This window comes from Bombina bombina, chromosome 10 (assembly GCF_027579735.1).
Source record: "Bombina bombina isolate aBomBom1 chromosome 10, aBomBom1.pri, whole genome shotgun sequence".
Lineage (NCBI taxonomy): Eukaryota > Metazoa > Chordata > Amphibia > Anura > Bombinatoridae > Bombina > Bombina bombina.
Window position 1 is genome coordinate 159548628 of NC_069508.1, and position 15959 is coordinate 159564586.

Sequence of the window (15959 nt, forward strand, 5' to 3'; positions counted from 1 at the left end):
TATTCAGTCCAGGACTGGACTCTATTATCTCTACGGTTACCAGAGGGAAAGGTGCCTTCCTACCACAAGATAAGAAGAATAGGCCTAAGGGACGGCAACTGTCTAATTTTCGTTCCTTTCGTCCTCTTCCAAGTCCGAGCAGCCAAAGAGTACTTGGAAGCCTGCTCACTCCTGGAATAAGTCCAAACAGACTAAGAAGCCCGCCGAGAACAAATCGGCATGAAGGGTGGCCCCCAATCTTTTTTTTTCTTTTTCCCCAGATGCTTGGTTCCAGGATATACAGGATCCTTGGGTCCTGGAGGTTGTATCTCAAGGATGCAGGATAGGATTCAAGTCTCATCTGCCCAGGGGCAGATTCCTACTCCTCCAGTCTTTCAACAAGACCAGAAAAGAGGGCTGCCGCCAGAAGTTGCGTACTGGATCTCTTCTCTCTAGGAGTAATTGTCCCGATATCTACAGCAGAAAGAGGTTTGGGGTTTTATTCAAAGCTTTTCGTGGTTCCAAAGAAGGAGGGAACTTTTCGTCCAGTTCTGGACGTAAAGTGCCTAAACAAGTTTCTGAGTGTTCCCTCTTTCAAGATGGCGACAATACGGTCAATCCTTCCTTTAGTTCAGGAAGGACAATTTATGACCACAATAGACCTGAAGGATGCATACCTTCACGTTCCGACTCACAGGGAACATTTTCAGTTCCTGAGGTTTGCTTTTCTGGACCAGCACTTCCAGTTCATGGATCTTCGGTTTGGCCTAGCTACTGCTCCAAGGATATTTACAAAGATTCTGGGGGCTCTTCTAGCCGTTGCCAGAACACAAGGTATTACAGTAGCACCTTACCTGGATGATATCTTGGTACAGGCACCATCTTTTCGTCTAGCGGAAGAATATTCAGAGTCCCTTCTCAGTCTTCTTTGATCACATGGATGGAAGATAAACTTGGAAAATAGTTCTTACTTCAAGTACAAGGGTGAATTTCCTGGGAACTATAATAGACTCCATATCCATGAGAATATTCCTCACAGATCAGAGACGTTGCAAACTAACTTCTGCATGTCTTGCCCTCCAGGCCTCCTTGATGCCCTCAGTGGCTCAGTGTATGGAGGTAATCTGACTCATGGTGTCCTGCGTGGACATCATTCCTTTTGCAAGATTCCATCTCGGACCCTTACAACTATGCATGCTGAGACAATGGAACGGTGACCATTCAGATCTGTCTCAACAGATTGTACTGGACGCCTGTCGAGAGACTCACTCTCCTGGTGGCTCTGTCCAGATCATCTGTCCCAAGGCACGTGCTTTTTGAGACCGTCCTGGGAGATTGTGACTACACACGCAAGCCTTTTCGGCTGGGGAGCCATTTGGGGTGCCAAGAAGGCACAAGGTCTGTAGACTCAGGAGGGAGTCCTCCCTTCCAATCAATATTTTGGAACTCCAGGCAATCCTTCAATGCCTTGTAGGCTTGGCCCCTTCTGGGTTCGTTCCAGTTTATCAGATTCCAATCAGACAATATACCCTCGGTTGCCTATCAACCATCAAGGGGGGACGTGAAGTTCCTTGGTGATGAGAGAAGTATCTCAGATACTAGAGTGGGCGGAGACTCAAATGCACGCTGTCAGCGATCCACATTCCGGGTGTGGACAACTGGGAAGCGGACTTCCTCAGCTGACAATTCTTTCACCCAGGGGAGTGGTCTCTTCACCCCAAAGTGTTTGCAGAGATATGCAGCGAGTGGGGGACGCCGGATATAGATTTCATTGCATCCTGCCTCAATACCAAGCTACCCAGGTACGGGTCGAGGAATCCTCAGGCGGAATTGATAGATGCCCTATCAGTACCATGGAGGTTCAGACTCCTATATCTTTTTCCTCCATTATCGCTTCTCCCTCGTGTGGTGGCTCGCATCAAGCAGGAGCGAGCATCTGTGATTCTGTGACTCAGGCTTGAAATAGAGACATAGCAGCCATGGTTGTTGAATACGGTGCATAAAATCAAATAATCAGATCCGTTATAGACAGAGCTCTAGGGTTAGAGCGTTAGCACTAAGTGAAGTACCACATTAACGGTGGAGTACAGAGTAAGTAAACTCTTGCAGTTCCGATTATACTGACTGGCAAATTTAATTAAAACCGGTATAAAATTAGATAACCATATTAGTTTTATCTATCTGACCTAACAATCAAAGGAGCTCCCAGACTCCTCACCAGTGCCCTAGATGTTGTTCGTGCCTTGAAGTTCTATCTTCAGGCTATTAAGGAATTCAGACAATCTTCCTCTTTGTCATCTATTCGGGGAAGCGTAAGGGGCAGAAGGCTACTATGACTTCTCTATCCTTCTGGTTGGGGAGTGTCATCCGCTTAGCTTATGAGACAGTGGAACAACTTTCCAATTTTACTTTTATCACCAATTTTGCATTGTTCTCTCTGTATTCTTAGTTGAAAGCTAAACCTAGGAGGTTTATATGCTAATTTCTTAGACCTTGAAAGCCACCTCTGCATTTGAGTTTTTCACCATTAGAGTGCATTGGTACATGTGTTTCATATAGATAACATTAAAGGGACAGTCAAGTCAAAAAAAAAACTTTCATGATTTAATTAGGGCATGTAATTTTAAACAACTTTCCAATTTACTTTTATTACCAATTTCTTTTACAAGATATGAGTCCACGGATTTTATCCTTACTTATGGGATAACGCCTCCTGGTCAGCAGGAAGTGGCAAAGAGCACCACAGCAGAGATGTGTGTATATATAGCTCCTCCCTTCCCTCCCACCCCAGTCATTCTCTTTGCCTGCGTTAGTGATAAGAAGAGGTAAAGTGAGGTGTTAGTTTAGATTCTTCAATCAAGAAGTTTTTTTATTTTAAAATGGTGCCAGTGAGTACTATTTTTCTCAGGGAGAAATTGTTAGTCAATAACTTCCCAAGAGGAGTGGAGACATCTTATTTTCTGCCCTGATGTTGATGATCTTAGCAAAAGTATCTAAGATCCTGCCAGTTTCCCACAGAGCAGTTGAAATGTAACTTCTTCAGTGTGGAGGACCGTGTCATGCTACAAGCAGCATTGAGGTATGTTCAGTCGTTGTTTCTGGGGAGACTAGATACATCAGAACAGGCTGACATTATTCCCTAACCTGGGGAGGGGTAATCAGTATGCACTATACAAATGGAAATGGTGCCCCTGGAATTCCCTTTTTATTTTAATTACTATCAGTGTGTTTTATGCAGTGATGTTTTTCACTTATGCATTATACTGTGTGGGACTGATGCTGGGAGATGCTGTTTGTTTATTCAGGACTATCGTTATTATATTAATATAACTGGCCTTGGGAGTATGTGATAAGAGGGCACATGGCGTTTTTAGTAGTTAAGTATGGGATTCAGACATGTTTTTTCTTCTTCCCATGCGGGTCTCATTAAGGCTTGAGTTACGCCCACGGTGGGCGGGGCCTAGTTTTGCACGCTCAGCCGCACAGTAATCATCTGGATCGGCAGCAAGGTCCTGGGCTCCGGTGTGGCCTAAGTCAGTTTGTACGCATAGCGGTACAGAGAGACTTGTGAGCGCTGCTCACAAAGGATCAGTGTGGTCTGGGGGCAGGTAGGCGCCGCAGCAGGGCTGTGGCGAGGTGCAGGGGCCTGGAGTTTGATAAAAGTTTGTATATAGAGTAACTAAACAAACGGAGCAGTATTGTTAGGTTAATTTGGGCACATAAGCACACTGTTAATTGCTGCAAACGTTGTTATACTGCTAGCAGAAAAATTGTTGCGCTTTTATTATTTAAAGGCGCAGTAGACTTTTTATTTCAATATATTTGACTATATTATTTTACTTCAGAGTTAAATATATCAAGTAGAGAACGACTATTATTGCTAGTCTGTCTAACATGTCTGAACTTCTGGAAAGTACCTGTTGTATGTGTTTAGATGCCAATGTGGAACCCCCTCTTACTTTTTGTCCGTCATGTACTTAAAGGGCCTTACAATGTAAAGAACAGATTTTCTTTAATGCAAGTATGTCTAAGGATGCTTCTCAGACTGATGAGAATCAGGGTATGCCGCTACTTTCTCCCCAAGCGTCACAACCTTTAACCCCCACCCAAGCGACGCCGTGTTCTTCAACCGCGTCCACTTCTTTTACTTTGCAGGATATGGCTGCAGTTATGTCATCTAGCCTTACAGAAGTTTTATCTAAGTTGCCAGTGTTGCAGGGCAAACGCAGTAGGACAGAAACCATTCCGAATCCTGCGACTTCTGATGCTTTGATGGCTATTTCCGATGTACCCTCACAAGGATCTGAATTGGGGGTCAGGGAACTTCTGTCTGAGGGGGAACTTTCCGATTCGGGAAGTGTGTTACCTCAGACGGACTCTGACGTCATGTCCTTCAGATTTAAGCTTGAACACCTCCGCCTGTTACTTCGGGAGGTTTTAGCGACTCTGGATGACTGTGACTCTATTGTGGTACCACCAGAGAAATTGTGTAAGATGGACAAATACTTAGAGGTGCCTGCTTACTCTGTTTTTCCGGTTCCTAAGAGAATCTCAGAAATTATTACGTGGGAATGGGAAACACTGAGTATCCCGTTCTCACCTTCTCCTAATTTTAAGAAAATGTATCCCATAGCTGACACTGTCCGGGACTCTTGGCAAACCGTCCCTAAGGTGGAGGGAGCTATATCTACCCTGGCTAAGCGTACTACTAATCCTATTGAGGACAGTTGTGCTTTCAAAGACTCTATGGTTAAGAAGTTGGAGGGTCTTCTAAAAAAGTTATTTATTCATCAGGGTTTTCTTTTACAACCGACGGCCTGCATTGTGCCAGTTACAACTGAGGCGGCCTTCTGGTTTGACGCCTTAGAAGAGTCTCTTAAGACTGAGACTCCTTTAGAGGAAATTTTAGATAGAATTAAGGCTCTTAAGCTGGCTAATTCTTTTATTACGGATACCGCCTTTCAAATTGCCAAATTGGCGGCTAAGAATGCCGGATTTGCCATTTTAGAGCGTTATGGTTAAAGTCTTGGTCTGCTGATGTGTCATCTAAGTCAAAGCTTTTGGCTATTCCTTTCAAAGGAAAAACCCTATTCAGGCCTGACTTGAAAGAGATCATTTCTGACATTACGGGAGGTAAGAGTCATCTCCTACCTCAGGATAAAGCAGCTAAACTGAGGGGTAAACAAAATAATTTTCGTTCCTTTCGGAATTTGAAAGGAGTCCCCTCTTCTTCTTCCGCTAAACAGGAAGGGAATTTTGCTGAAGCCAAGTCCGTCTAGAGACCCAACCAGGCTTGGAACAAAGGTAAACAACCCAAGAAGCCCGCTGCTGCTCCCAAGACAGCATGAAGGGGCGGCCCCCGATCCGGGACCGGATCTAGTAGGGGGCAGACTTTCTCTCTTTACCCAGGCTTGGATAAGAGATGTTCAGGACTCCTGGACACTGGAAATCGTGTCCCAAGGGTATCAACTGGAGTTCAAAAATTCTCTCCCAAGGGGGAGGTTTCTTCTTTCACGATTGTCGACCAGATAAAAAGAGAGGCGTTCTTACGCTGTGTAAAAGACCTCTCTACTATGGGAGTAATTCATCCCGTTCCAAGACTGGAACAGGGGCAGGGGTTTTACTCAAATCTTTTTGTGGTTCCCAAAAAAGAGGGAACGTTCAGACCCATTTTAGATCTCAAGAGTCTAAACCAGTTTCTCAGAGTCCCATCCTTCAAGATGGAGACTATTCGAACTATTCTACCATTGATCCAGGAGGGTCAATATATGACTACCATGGGCTTGAAGGATGCATATCTTCATATTCCTATCCACAAGGATCATCACCAGTTCCTAAGGTTTGCCTTCCTGGACAAACATTTTCAGTTCGTGGCTCTTCCCTTCGGGTTAGCCACAGCACCCAGGATCTTCACGAAGGTTCTAGGGTCCCTTCTGGCGGTTCTCAGCCCGTGGGGTATTGCAGTGGTGCCTTATCTGGATGATATTCTGATCCAGGCGTCTTACCATCTGACAAAATCACATACAGACATGGTTCTGTCCTTTCTGAGGACTCATGGGTGGAAGGTGAATCTAGAAAAGAGTTCACTAATTCCACAGACAAGGGTTCCCTTCTTGGGAACTCTAATAGATTGTATATCCATGAAAATTTTCTTGACAGAGGTCAGAAAGTTAAAGATTCTGAATACATGCCGAGCCCTTCAGTCCAATCCTCGACCATCAGTGGCTCAGTGCATGGAGGTGATTGAATTGATGGTGGCGGCAATGGACATCATTCCGTTTGCTCGCTTTAATCTCAGACCACTACAACTGTGCATGCTCGGGCAGTGGAATGGAGATTATGCAGATTTGTCTCCTCAGATAAATCTGGATCAGGAGACAAGAGACTCTCTTCTTTGGTGGTTGTCGCCGGATCATCTGTCCCAAGGGACATGCTTCCGCAGACCCTCTTGGGTGATAGTGACAACGGACGCCAGTCTACTAGGCTGGGGTGCGGTCTGGAATTCCCTGAAGGCTCAGGGGGTGTGGACTCGGTCGGAGTCTCTGCTTCCAATGAATATTCTGGAATTAAGAGCAATATTCAATGCGCTTCAGGCTTGGCCCCAGTTGGCTTCGGCCAAATTCATCCGATTTCAGTCGGACATCACGACTGTGGCTTACATCAATCATCAGGGAGGAACGAGGGGTTCCTTAGCGATGACAGAAGTATCCAAGATAATTCAGTGGGCGGAGGCTCACTCTTGTTATCTGTCAGCAATCTACATCCCAGGAGTGGACAACTGGGAAGCGGACTTTTTAAGCAGACAGACCTTTCATCCGGGGGAGTGGGAACTCCATCCGGAGGTCTTTGCCACCCTGATTCTCAGATGGGGCAGACCGGAATTGGATCTGATGGCGTCTCGTCAGAATGCCAAGCTCCCAAGATACGGATCCAGGTCAAGGGATCCTCAGGCAGAACTGATAGATGCCTTGGTCGTTCAACCTAGCTTATGTGTTTCCACCGTTTTCTCTCCTTCCCCGGGTGATTGCACGAATCAAACAGGAAAGGGCTTCAGTAATTCTAATCGCGCCTCGAAGGACTTGGTACGCCGATCTGGTGGACATGTCCTCTCTGCCGCCGTGGCAGCTTCCATTGAGGCAGGACCTTCTCATTCAGGGACCCTTCCATCATCCGAATCTAGTTTCTCTGCAGCTGACTGCTTGGAGATTGAACGCTTAATTTTATCTAAGCGGGGGTTCTCTGATTCGGTCATTGATACTTTGATTCAGGCACGTAAGCCTGTCACTAGAAAGTTCTATCATAAGATATGGCGTAAATATCTCTATTGGTGCGAATCCAAGGGCTTCTCATGGAGTTAGGATTCCCAGGATTTTATCTTTTCTCCAAGAAGGATTGGAGAAAGGGTTGTCAGCAAGTTCCTTAAAAGGACAAATTTCTGCTTTGTCAATTTTACTACACAAGCGTTTGGCAGATGTTCCAGACGTTCAGTCTTTTTGTCAGGCTCTGACTAGAATCAAACCTGTGATTAGACCAATTGCTCCACCCTGGAGTTTGAATTTAGTTCTTAATGTTCTTAAAGGGGTTCCGTTTGAACCCATGCATTCCATAGATATTAAGTTGCTATCTTGGAAGGTTTTATTTTTGGTTGCTATTTCTTCTGCTCGTAGAGTTTCTGAGCTTTCAGCGTTACAATGTGACTCTCCTTATCTTATTTTCCATTCTGATAAGGTGGTTTTGCGTACGAAACCTGGTTTTCTTCCTAAGATTGTTTCTAATAACAATATTAATCAGGAAATCGTTGTTCCTTCATTGTGTCCTAATCCTTCTTCTAAGAAGGAGTGTCTGTTGCATAACTTGGATGTGGTCCGTGCCCTGAAGTTTTACTTGCAGGCGACTAAAGAATTTCGTCAATCATCTTTATTATTTATTGTTTTTTCTGGAAAGCGTAGGGGCCAGAAAGCTACGGCTACCTCTTTCTTTTTGGCTGAAGAGTATCATCCGTCTGGCATATGAGACTGCTGGACAGCGGCCTCCTGAAAGAATTACGGCTCATTCTACTAGGGCTGTGGCTTCTTCATGGGCATTTAAAATCGATGCTTCTGTTGAACAGATTTGCAAGGCTGCAACTTGGTCGTCTCTTCAGACTTTTTCCAAATTTTCCAAATTTGATACTTTTGCTTCATCTGAGGCTGGTTTTGGGAGAAAGGTTCTTCAAGCAGTGGTGCCTTCCGTTTAGGTTCCTGTCTTGTCCCTCCCTTTCATCCGTGTCCTATAGCTTTGGTATTGTAGCCCATAAGTAAGGATGAAATCCGTGGAGCGTCATACCTTGTAAAAGAAAAGGAAATTTATGCTTACCTGATAAATTTATTTCTTTTACGATATGAGTCCACGGCCCCCCCTGTCATTTCTAAGACAGGTATTTGTTTATTTTTGTTAAACTTCAGTCACCTCTGCACCTTTGGCTTTTCCTTTCTCTTCCTAACTTCAGTCGAATGACTGGAGTGGGAGGGAAGGGAGGAGCTATATATACAGCTCTGCTGTGGTGCTCTTTGCCACTTCCTGCTGACCATAAGTAAGGATGAAATCCGTGGACTCGTCATATCGTAAAAGAAATAAATTTATCAGGTAAGCATAAATTTTCTTTTTGCTTTGTTATCTTGGTATTCTTAGTTGAAATCTAAATCTAGGAGGTATATATGCTAATTTCTTAGACCTTGAAGGCCACCTCTAATCTGAAAGCATTTTGACAGTTTTTCACAACTAGTGGGCGTTAGTTCATGTGTTGCATATAGATAGCATTGAGCTCAGGCACGTGAAGCTCCTAGGAGCAAGCACTGATTGGCTAAAAATACAAGTCTGTCAAAAAAACTGAAATAAGGGGGCAGTTTGCAGAGCCATAGATACAAGGTTATCACAGAGGTAAAAAGTATATTATTATAACTCTGTTGGTTATGCAAAATTTGGGAATGGGTAATAAAGGGATTATCTACCTTTTTAAACAACAAAAATGTTGGTGTTTACTGTCCCTTTAAGCTCATGCACATAAATTTACTGAGGAGGGAGCACTGATTTGGTTAAAATGCAAGTCTGTCAAAAGAACTGAAATAAGGGGGCAGGGGGAGGTAAAAAGTGTATTATTATAACTGTGTTGGTTATGCAAAACTGTGGAATGGGTAATTAAGGGATAATCTATCTTTTTAAAACAACAAAAATGATCGTGATGACTGTCCCTTTAAGCCTTTGGCTGGGGTGCCTCTGCCTCCTCCTGGTGGCTAGGTGTTGTATTTCTCAACAGTAAGGAATTAAGTCGTGGACTCTCCCTTCCAGGAAGGAAAGGAATTTATCTGGTAAGCATAAATTATGTTTTTTGTGGGGGGAGTTTATAATTTTATTTTTTGAGACTATAAATCAGTTATTGGAACATGTACAAAATATATAGCATCATTTGTTTTAATTAGACCATAATCCCAGATGTTGAATATACTTTTTTATTTTTTTATTTTAATAAATCCTACAACATAATTTCAGCTGTGAGCCAATTTTAGTAGGAAGGTTCTCTTTAAACGTTGCTCTTTCTAACACTGTGTGTGTTAGATATATTATGATTACAAAAATAAACCATAGCTACTGTCTTCCTGTAGAAAGTGATTTAAAAAAAAAAAAAGACATCGTAGCCCTGACAAGAAATCAGAAGAGCAGAACTGTAAAGCAAATAACTGTCAGATAATGTGCATACGAGATCAGTTCATGAGGATAAATTAAATGTTAAATATTCATTAGGTGGAAATTCATCACATTCAGTTATTATAATGTCTGATAAGGGACATTTTTATTCTTGTATAAGAAGAGAGAGTAAAATGAATATTCCCTACTAATAAAATAAAAGGTTTGTCATTTTTATTTTATAATCGCATTTTAAATAATGTAAAACGATTTTAATTTCCTTTTTCTATTCCAATATTTTATATTCAGCATAAATCTGACCATCTCCCCCCCCCCCCCCTCTCGAATAATTACTGGGTTCTGCAAAATACTAACTATAGTTAGTTAATACTAACAACTAACTTTCCCCACGTGTCAGACCCTTTGACTCCCGCTTAAGGGACTCACGCTCAAATGGCGCCAAGTACATCTAGGGCGCCCATAGTGTTTACTTTACAAGACATGGCGACAGTCATGGATAATACACTGTCAGCGGTATTAGCCAGACTACCTGAAGTTAGAGGTAAGCGAGATAGCTCTGGGGTGAGACAAAATGCAGAGCATACTGACGCTTTAAGAACCATGTCTGATACTGCCTCACAATATGCATAAGCTGAGGAAAGAGAGCTTCAGTCAGTGGGTGATGTTAATGACTCAGGAAGATACCTGATTCTAATATTAAACTTCTCGTTAATGTACTGACTAATGCATTACTAATCCAGCTGAATGTGGCCACTGATCCAATCAAGGGTGGTATATGTGCGTAGGCACCAAAGGATCAGTAGTGTATTGCTGCCCTAGAGCCGACTTTAACTGTATGTTTAACACATAGATAAGGATAAGCAATTGCAGATAAAATCATTTAGAATTCCAGCATGTTAGTATACTGTGTTTAGCTCTTTATTTTCTGTCTGGCAGCCAAGGGGCTAAGTGGGACCATCTGCTTTACCTTAATCACAAACTTTCTTCTTTGCGCAAGGTATCTGTATGTGCGTCTCGATGGGACCATGTCAATAAAGAAGAGAGCGAAGGTAGTGGAACGCTTCAACAGCCCCTCAGTAAGTGCTTATTTCCACGTTGTTATTTTAAAGCACAAGCTGTGATGCTTATGTACAAAAAGTAGCCACTTTTATATAACTTTGTTCAAGATGGACACATCTTTACTTTATCACGTTCTGCTCCACAGGAACTATACACCTGTATATCAGCAGGGGGTTGGGTAGATTCTCAGTGTTCCTCTTCACTTTATTTCATACAAATTTTGTTCCAATCATTACAGAGCCCAGAGTTTGTGTTTATGCTGAGCAGCAAAGCGGGCGGCTGTGGCCTCAACCTGATAGGTGCAAACAGACTGGTAATGTTTGATCCTGATTGGAACCCTGCAAATGATGAACAGGCGATGGCTCGTGTGTGGAGAGACGGGCAGAAGAAGACCTGTTTTATCTACAGGCTTCTCTCGGTATGGGGAACATCCACCAAACTTGTATTACAATACGCATTTTACTCAGATATGACTTAGGTTTCTGTGTTTTCTTTCTTTGACCCTTAACTACCCGAGAGGGCTAACTACTTTGTTACTGACAACTAAGGGGTTAAAGAGCCATGAACAATATCTTGTTTAAATAAGTTGTCTCCTCTTATGGGGCTTTTTTTTTTTTTGTTCTGGTTAGAAAGATCTGTGATGTTTAAAGCAGACAGGTCTTCATTTCTGATACCCGATTGCAATGTATTCTGAGACGTCTTCCGGTAGCATTATTCAATACATGCAGGGTCACTACTTACCATGCAGGTTTTATGTTCTCCTGTGTCTGCAGCTCACTTCAAACACATTATCCTGTTCTAAAACTGCACCTGATTAACATTAAATCCAGGTAATGTTTCACTGTGATGACAGGTAGTTAATGACAGTTTTTTGTTTTCCTGGTAGACCGGCACCATAGAAGAGAAGATCTTCCAGCGTCAGACTCACAAGAAAGCCCTGAGCAGCTGTGTGGTAGATGAGGAGCAGGACGTGGAGCGACACTTCTCTATAGGGGAACTAAAGGAACTCTTTACGCTGAATGAGGATACGACCAGTGACACCCATGACAAGTATGTGTTGTGCAGAAATCACTAGCAGCTATAGAAACTTTATTCCTGATCCTCCTTGATGGCCCAAATGAGGTATCTGTTCCCTACATAGACAGAATCCCAAGCCCTACGCTAGGGGTAGAATTTCCCCTTACAGGTTAGCTTTATCATTTGTTTTCCAGACCACCTGGGTGCAGTTTAGTTATAGTGTGATTTAATCATTATTATCTGCAGTAATTGCAAAGTAAAAATTGAAATCACGCAATCGTTCAATCATCCAGGTGATCGTGTGATTTCAATGATGGGATTGAGTTAGGGGCGAGTGCCTATGATGCTAGGCAAGCCCTCCAGCCCACTATCCCATTTAGAAAGCTGCAGAGGCTTCAGGAAAGCCAAGCGGCTAGGACATTCCATGCCATCCTAACTGTGCTAAAGCCCAGCGCAGTTACAACAACATGGAACATCCCAACGGCTGGAAGGAGTTAACATAATCATTTTGCAGGCAAAATATACGTTAACATGTTTAATTTCTGCTCTCTCATATGCATGAGTAGTTTTATTGTTTGACAATATTCACCTAATTTTATTGCAAATAACGAATGCTGAGCAGCCTTATAAAACTGAGGGTGGCTGCGTCCCTTTTCTTTATGATTCTTAAAGGGACAGTCTACTCCAAATTGTTTGTTTAAAAAGATAACACCTTTTATTACCCATTCCCCAGCTTTGCACAACCAACATTGTTATATTAATATACTTTCTTTCATGTAATTAGCAAGAGTCCATGAGCTAGTGACGTATGGGATATACATTCCCACCAGGAGGGGCAAAGTTTCCCAAACCTCAAAATGCCTATAAATACACCCCTCACCACACCCACAAATCAGTTTTACAAACGTTGCCTCCTATGGAGGTGGTGAAGTAAGTTTGTGCTAGATTCTACGTTGATATGCGCTCCGCAGCAGGTTGGAGCCCGGTTTTCCTCTCAGCGTGCAGTGAATGTCAGAGGGATGTGAGGAGAGTATTGCCTATTTGAATTCAATGATCTCCTTCTACGGGGTCTATTTCATAGGTTCTCTGTTATCGGTCGTAGAGATTCATCTCTTACCTCCCTTTTCAGATCGACGATATACTCTTATATATACCATTACCTCTACTGATTCTCGTTTCAGTACTGGTTTGGCTTTCTACAAACATGTAGACGAGTGTCCTGGGGTAAGTAAGTCTTATTTTTTGTGACACTCTAAGCTATGGTTGGGCACTTTTTTATAAAGTTCTAAATATATGTGTTTAAACATTTATTTGCCTTGATTCAGGATGTTCAACTTTCCTTATTTTCAGACAGTCAGTTTCAAATTTGGGATAATGCATATGAATAATTCAATTTTTTCTTACCTTAAAATTTGACTTTTTTCCCTGTGGGCTGTAAGGCTCGCGGGGGCTGAAAATGCTTCATTTTATTGCGTCATTCTTGGCGCGGACTTTCTTGGCGCAAAAATTTTCTTGTCATTTCCGGCGTCATACGTGTCGCCGGAAGTTGCGTCATTTTTTTTACGTTTTTGCGCCAAAAAATGTCGGCGTTACCGGATGTGGCGCCATTTTGGCGCCAAAAGCATTTAGGCGCCAAATAATGTGGGCGGCTTTTTTGGCGCTAAAAAATTTGAGCGTCATTGTTGTCTCCACAATATTTAAGTCTCATTATTTATTGCTTCTGGTTGCTAGAAGCTTGTTCACTGGCATTTTTTTCCCATTCCTGAAACTGTCATTTAAGGAATTTGATCAAATTTTGCTTTATATGTTGTTTTTTCTATTACATATTGCAAGATGTCCCATGTTGAAGCTGAGTCAGAAGATACTTCTGGAAAATCGCTGCCTGGTGCTGGAGCTACCAAAGCTAAGTGTATCTGCTGTAAACTTTTGGTATCTGTTCCTCCAGCTGTTGTTTGTACTGATTGTCATGACAAACTTGTTAATGCAGATAATATTTCCTTTAGTACTGTTACATTACCTGTTGCTGTTCCGTCAACATCTAATACTCAGAGTGTTCCTGATAACATAAGAGATTTTGTTTCTAAATCCATTAAGAAGGCTATGTCTGTTATTCCTCCTTCTAGTTTACATAAAAGTCTTTTAAAACTTCTCATTTTTCAGATGAATTTTTAACTGAACATCATCATTCTGATTCTGATAATGGTTCTTCTGGTTCAGAGGATTCTGTCTCAGAGGTTGATGCTGATAAATCTTCATATTTATTTAAAATGGAATTTATTCGTTCTTTACTTAAAGAAGTCCTAATTGCATTAGAAATTGAGGATTCTGGTCCTCTTGATACTAAATCTAAACGTTTAGATAAGGTTTTTAAATCTCCTTATATTTATGCTTCGCACTTTTTTCTTATCACCCCACTTCTTGGCTATTCGTTAAACAGAATTGTGGTGTGGTGAGGGGTGTATTTATAGGCATTTTGAGGTTTGGGAAACTTTGCCCCTCCTGGTAGGAATGTATATCCCATACGTCACTATCTCATGGACTCTTGCTAATATGAAAGAAATGAATTTATCAGGTAAGTTCTTACATAAATTATGTTTTTATAACATTTAAATATCTGCCTGTTTCTAAGCCCCTGCTGGCTGACCGTAATGTGTGCCATATAGATAACATTATGCTCACACACGTGGAGTTTTTCATGAGTCAGCACAAATTAGATAAAATGCAAGTCTGTAAATAGCACTGAGATAAAGAGAGCAATCTGCAGAGGCTTAGACACAGTAATCACAGAGGCAAAAAGTATAATTATATAATAGTGTTGGTTATGCGGAATGGGTAATTAAAGGGATTATCTATCTTTAAAAACAAAATTATTTTGGAGTACACTGTCCCTTTAAGTTGTCTCAGTTTGATTTACTGAATGCAATCATAGTATTTGGATCAGAAACCATAAATAGAACAGGTTAAATGTACTTTCTGATCTGATTATGGAAAATCTGTTTCTCCAGCTACTTCCATCTTGAAAGATCTTTGTTTTGTTTAGGTTCAAGTGTCGCCGCTGTGTGAATGGACATCAAGTCAGACCGCCACCTGATGGGACAGACTGCACATCCAACCTCTCACAGTGGAATCACTGCGCAAATAAGCGAGGGCTGCAGGACCCAGTTCTGTTGGCAGCTTGGGATGCTGCTGTTTCATTTACATTTCATCACCGTTCCCATGAGGAGCAGAGGGGCATCATCTAGTCACAAAGAGCAAGGGCAGATACAGTGACTGGAGCTGCCCACAATCTATCCTTCTGCTACAAACTTGTGTTGTTGTGGTTATGAAGGAGTTAATAAGGCTGAATTACTTTTTTTTTATTTATTAAATAAAACAAACAAACAAACATGGCTCTGTATAGAGTATGAGACAAAAGGAAGATGCAAAACTTTCTCAGTGATGTTTATACGGACTCTGTAATTTTGTCTCTATGATACAAATGGTAGAGTTGGAGTTTAGGAGGTAACAGGTTATTTCTGTATATTCTGGCTCATTAAAGTGAATGTCTTATTTATATCGTATGTTCTGATTCTAAACACCTTCACAGCATTGTCTATAGGTTTGTGTACCCTGCATTTGGTCTGCTCATCCTTTTTTTGGCATCTCTAACAGTTAAGCGCGTTGTGCCAGTGAGGTGCAGCTAGCTTTCAGGTGTGTGGGGAGGGGCAGCCGTAGGTTTGCGGTAAGGTGGCAGCCCTCTGGGGTGCTTGGTGGCAGCTGTCAGGTGTGCAGGGAGGGGCAACCATCATCTGTGCAGGGGGGGGGGGGGGTTCATCTGTGCGGTGAAGGGCAGCGTGCCGGTGAGGGGCAGCGTGCTGGAGAGGTGTCAGCCATCAGATGTGCGGAGAGGGGCAGCATGCCGTTGAGTTGACAGCCATTAGGTGTGCAGGGAGGAACAGGGTGCTGGTGAGGTGGTAGTCATCATCTGTGTGAGGAGAGGAGGCGTACCGGGGAGGTGGCAGCCGTCAAGTGTGAGGGGCAGCTGTCACGTGTACAGAGAGAATTCATGGGACTTTTGAAATAAAATGGAAGAAATTCAAGGAGCCTGTAACAGAGTCAAAAGTTTCACAATAGACTTGCTATTTTCTGTTACCAATGCTAAAGAGTTTTAGATGAATCATTTTTAAGGGTATCAGAGTATGACAGTGTGTGCATCACAGACGTGTAGTGTTAATGCCAGG

General features: G+C 42.4%; 1 protein-coding gene across 2 annotated transcripts in view; it reads left to right on the forward strand.

Moving 5' to 3' along the window:
* RAD54L (RAD54 like) overlaps positions 1-15292 on the forward strand; it is a 64781-nt gene extending 49489 nt beyond the window's left edge. For both annotated transcript variants that reach the window (XM_053693981.1, XM_053693982.1), the window contains exons 15-18: positions 10661-10739; positions 10961-11140; positions 11609-11772; positions 14780-15292. In XM_053693981.1, coding sequence (XP_053549956.1) covers positions 10661-10739; positions 10961-11140; positions 11609-11772; positions 14780-14981 — 625 coding nt within the window. In that variant the 3' untranslated portion in view covers positions 14982-15292. The remainder of the gene's footprint in view (positions 1-10660; positions 10740-10960; positions 11141-11608; positions 11773-14779) is intronic.
* Positions 15293-15959: the final 667 nt, after the last annotated feature.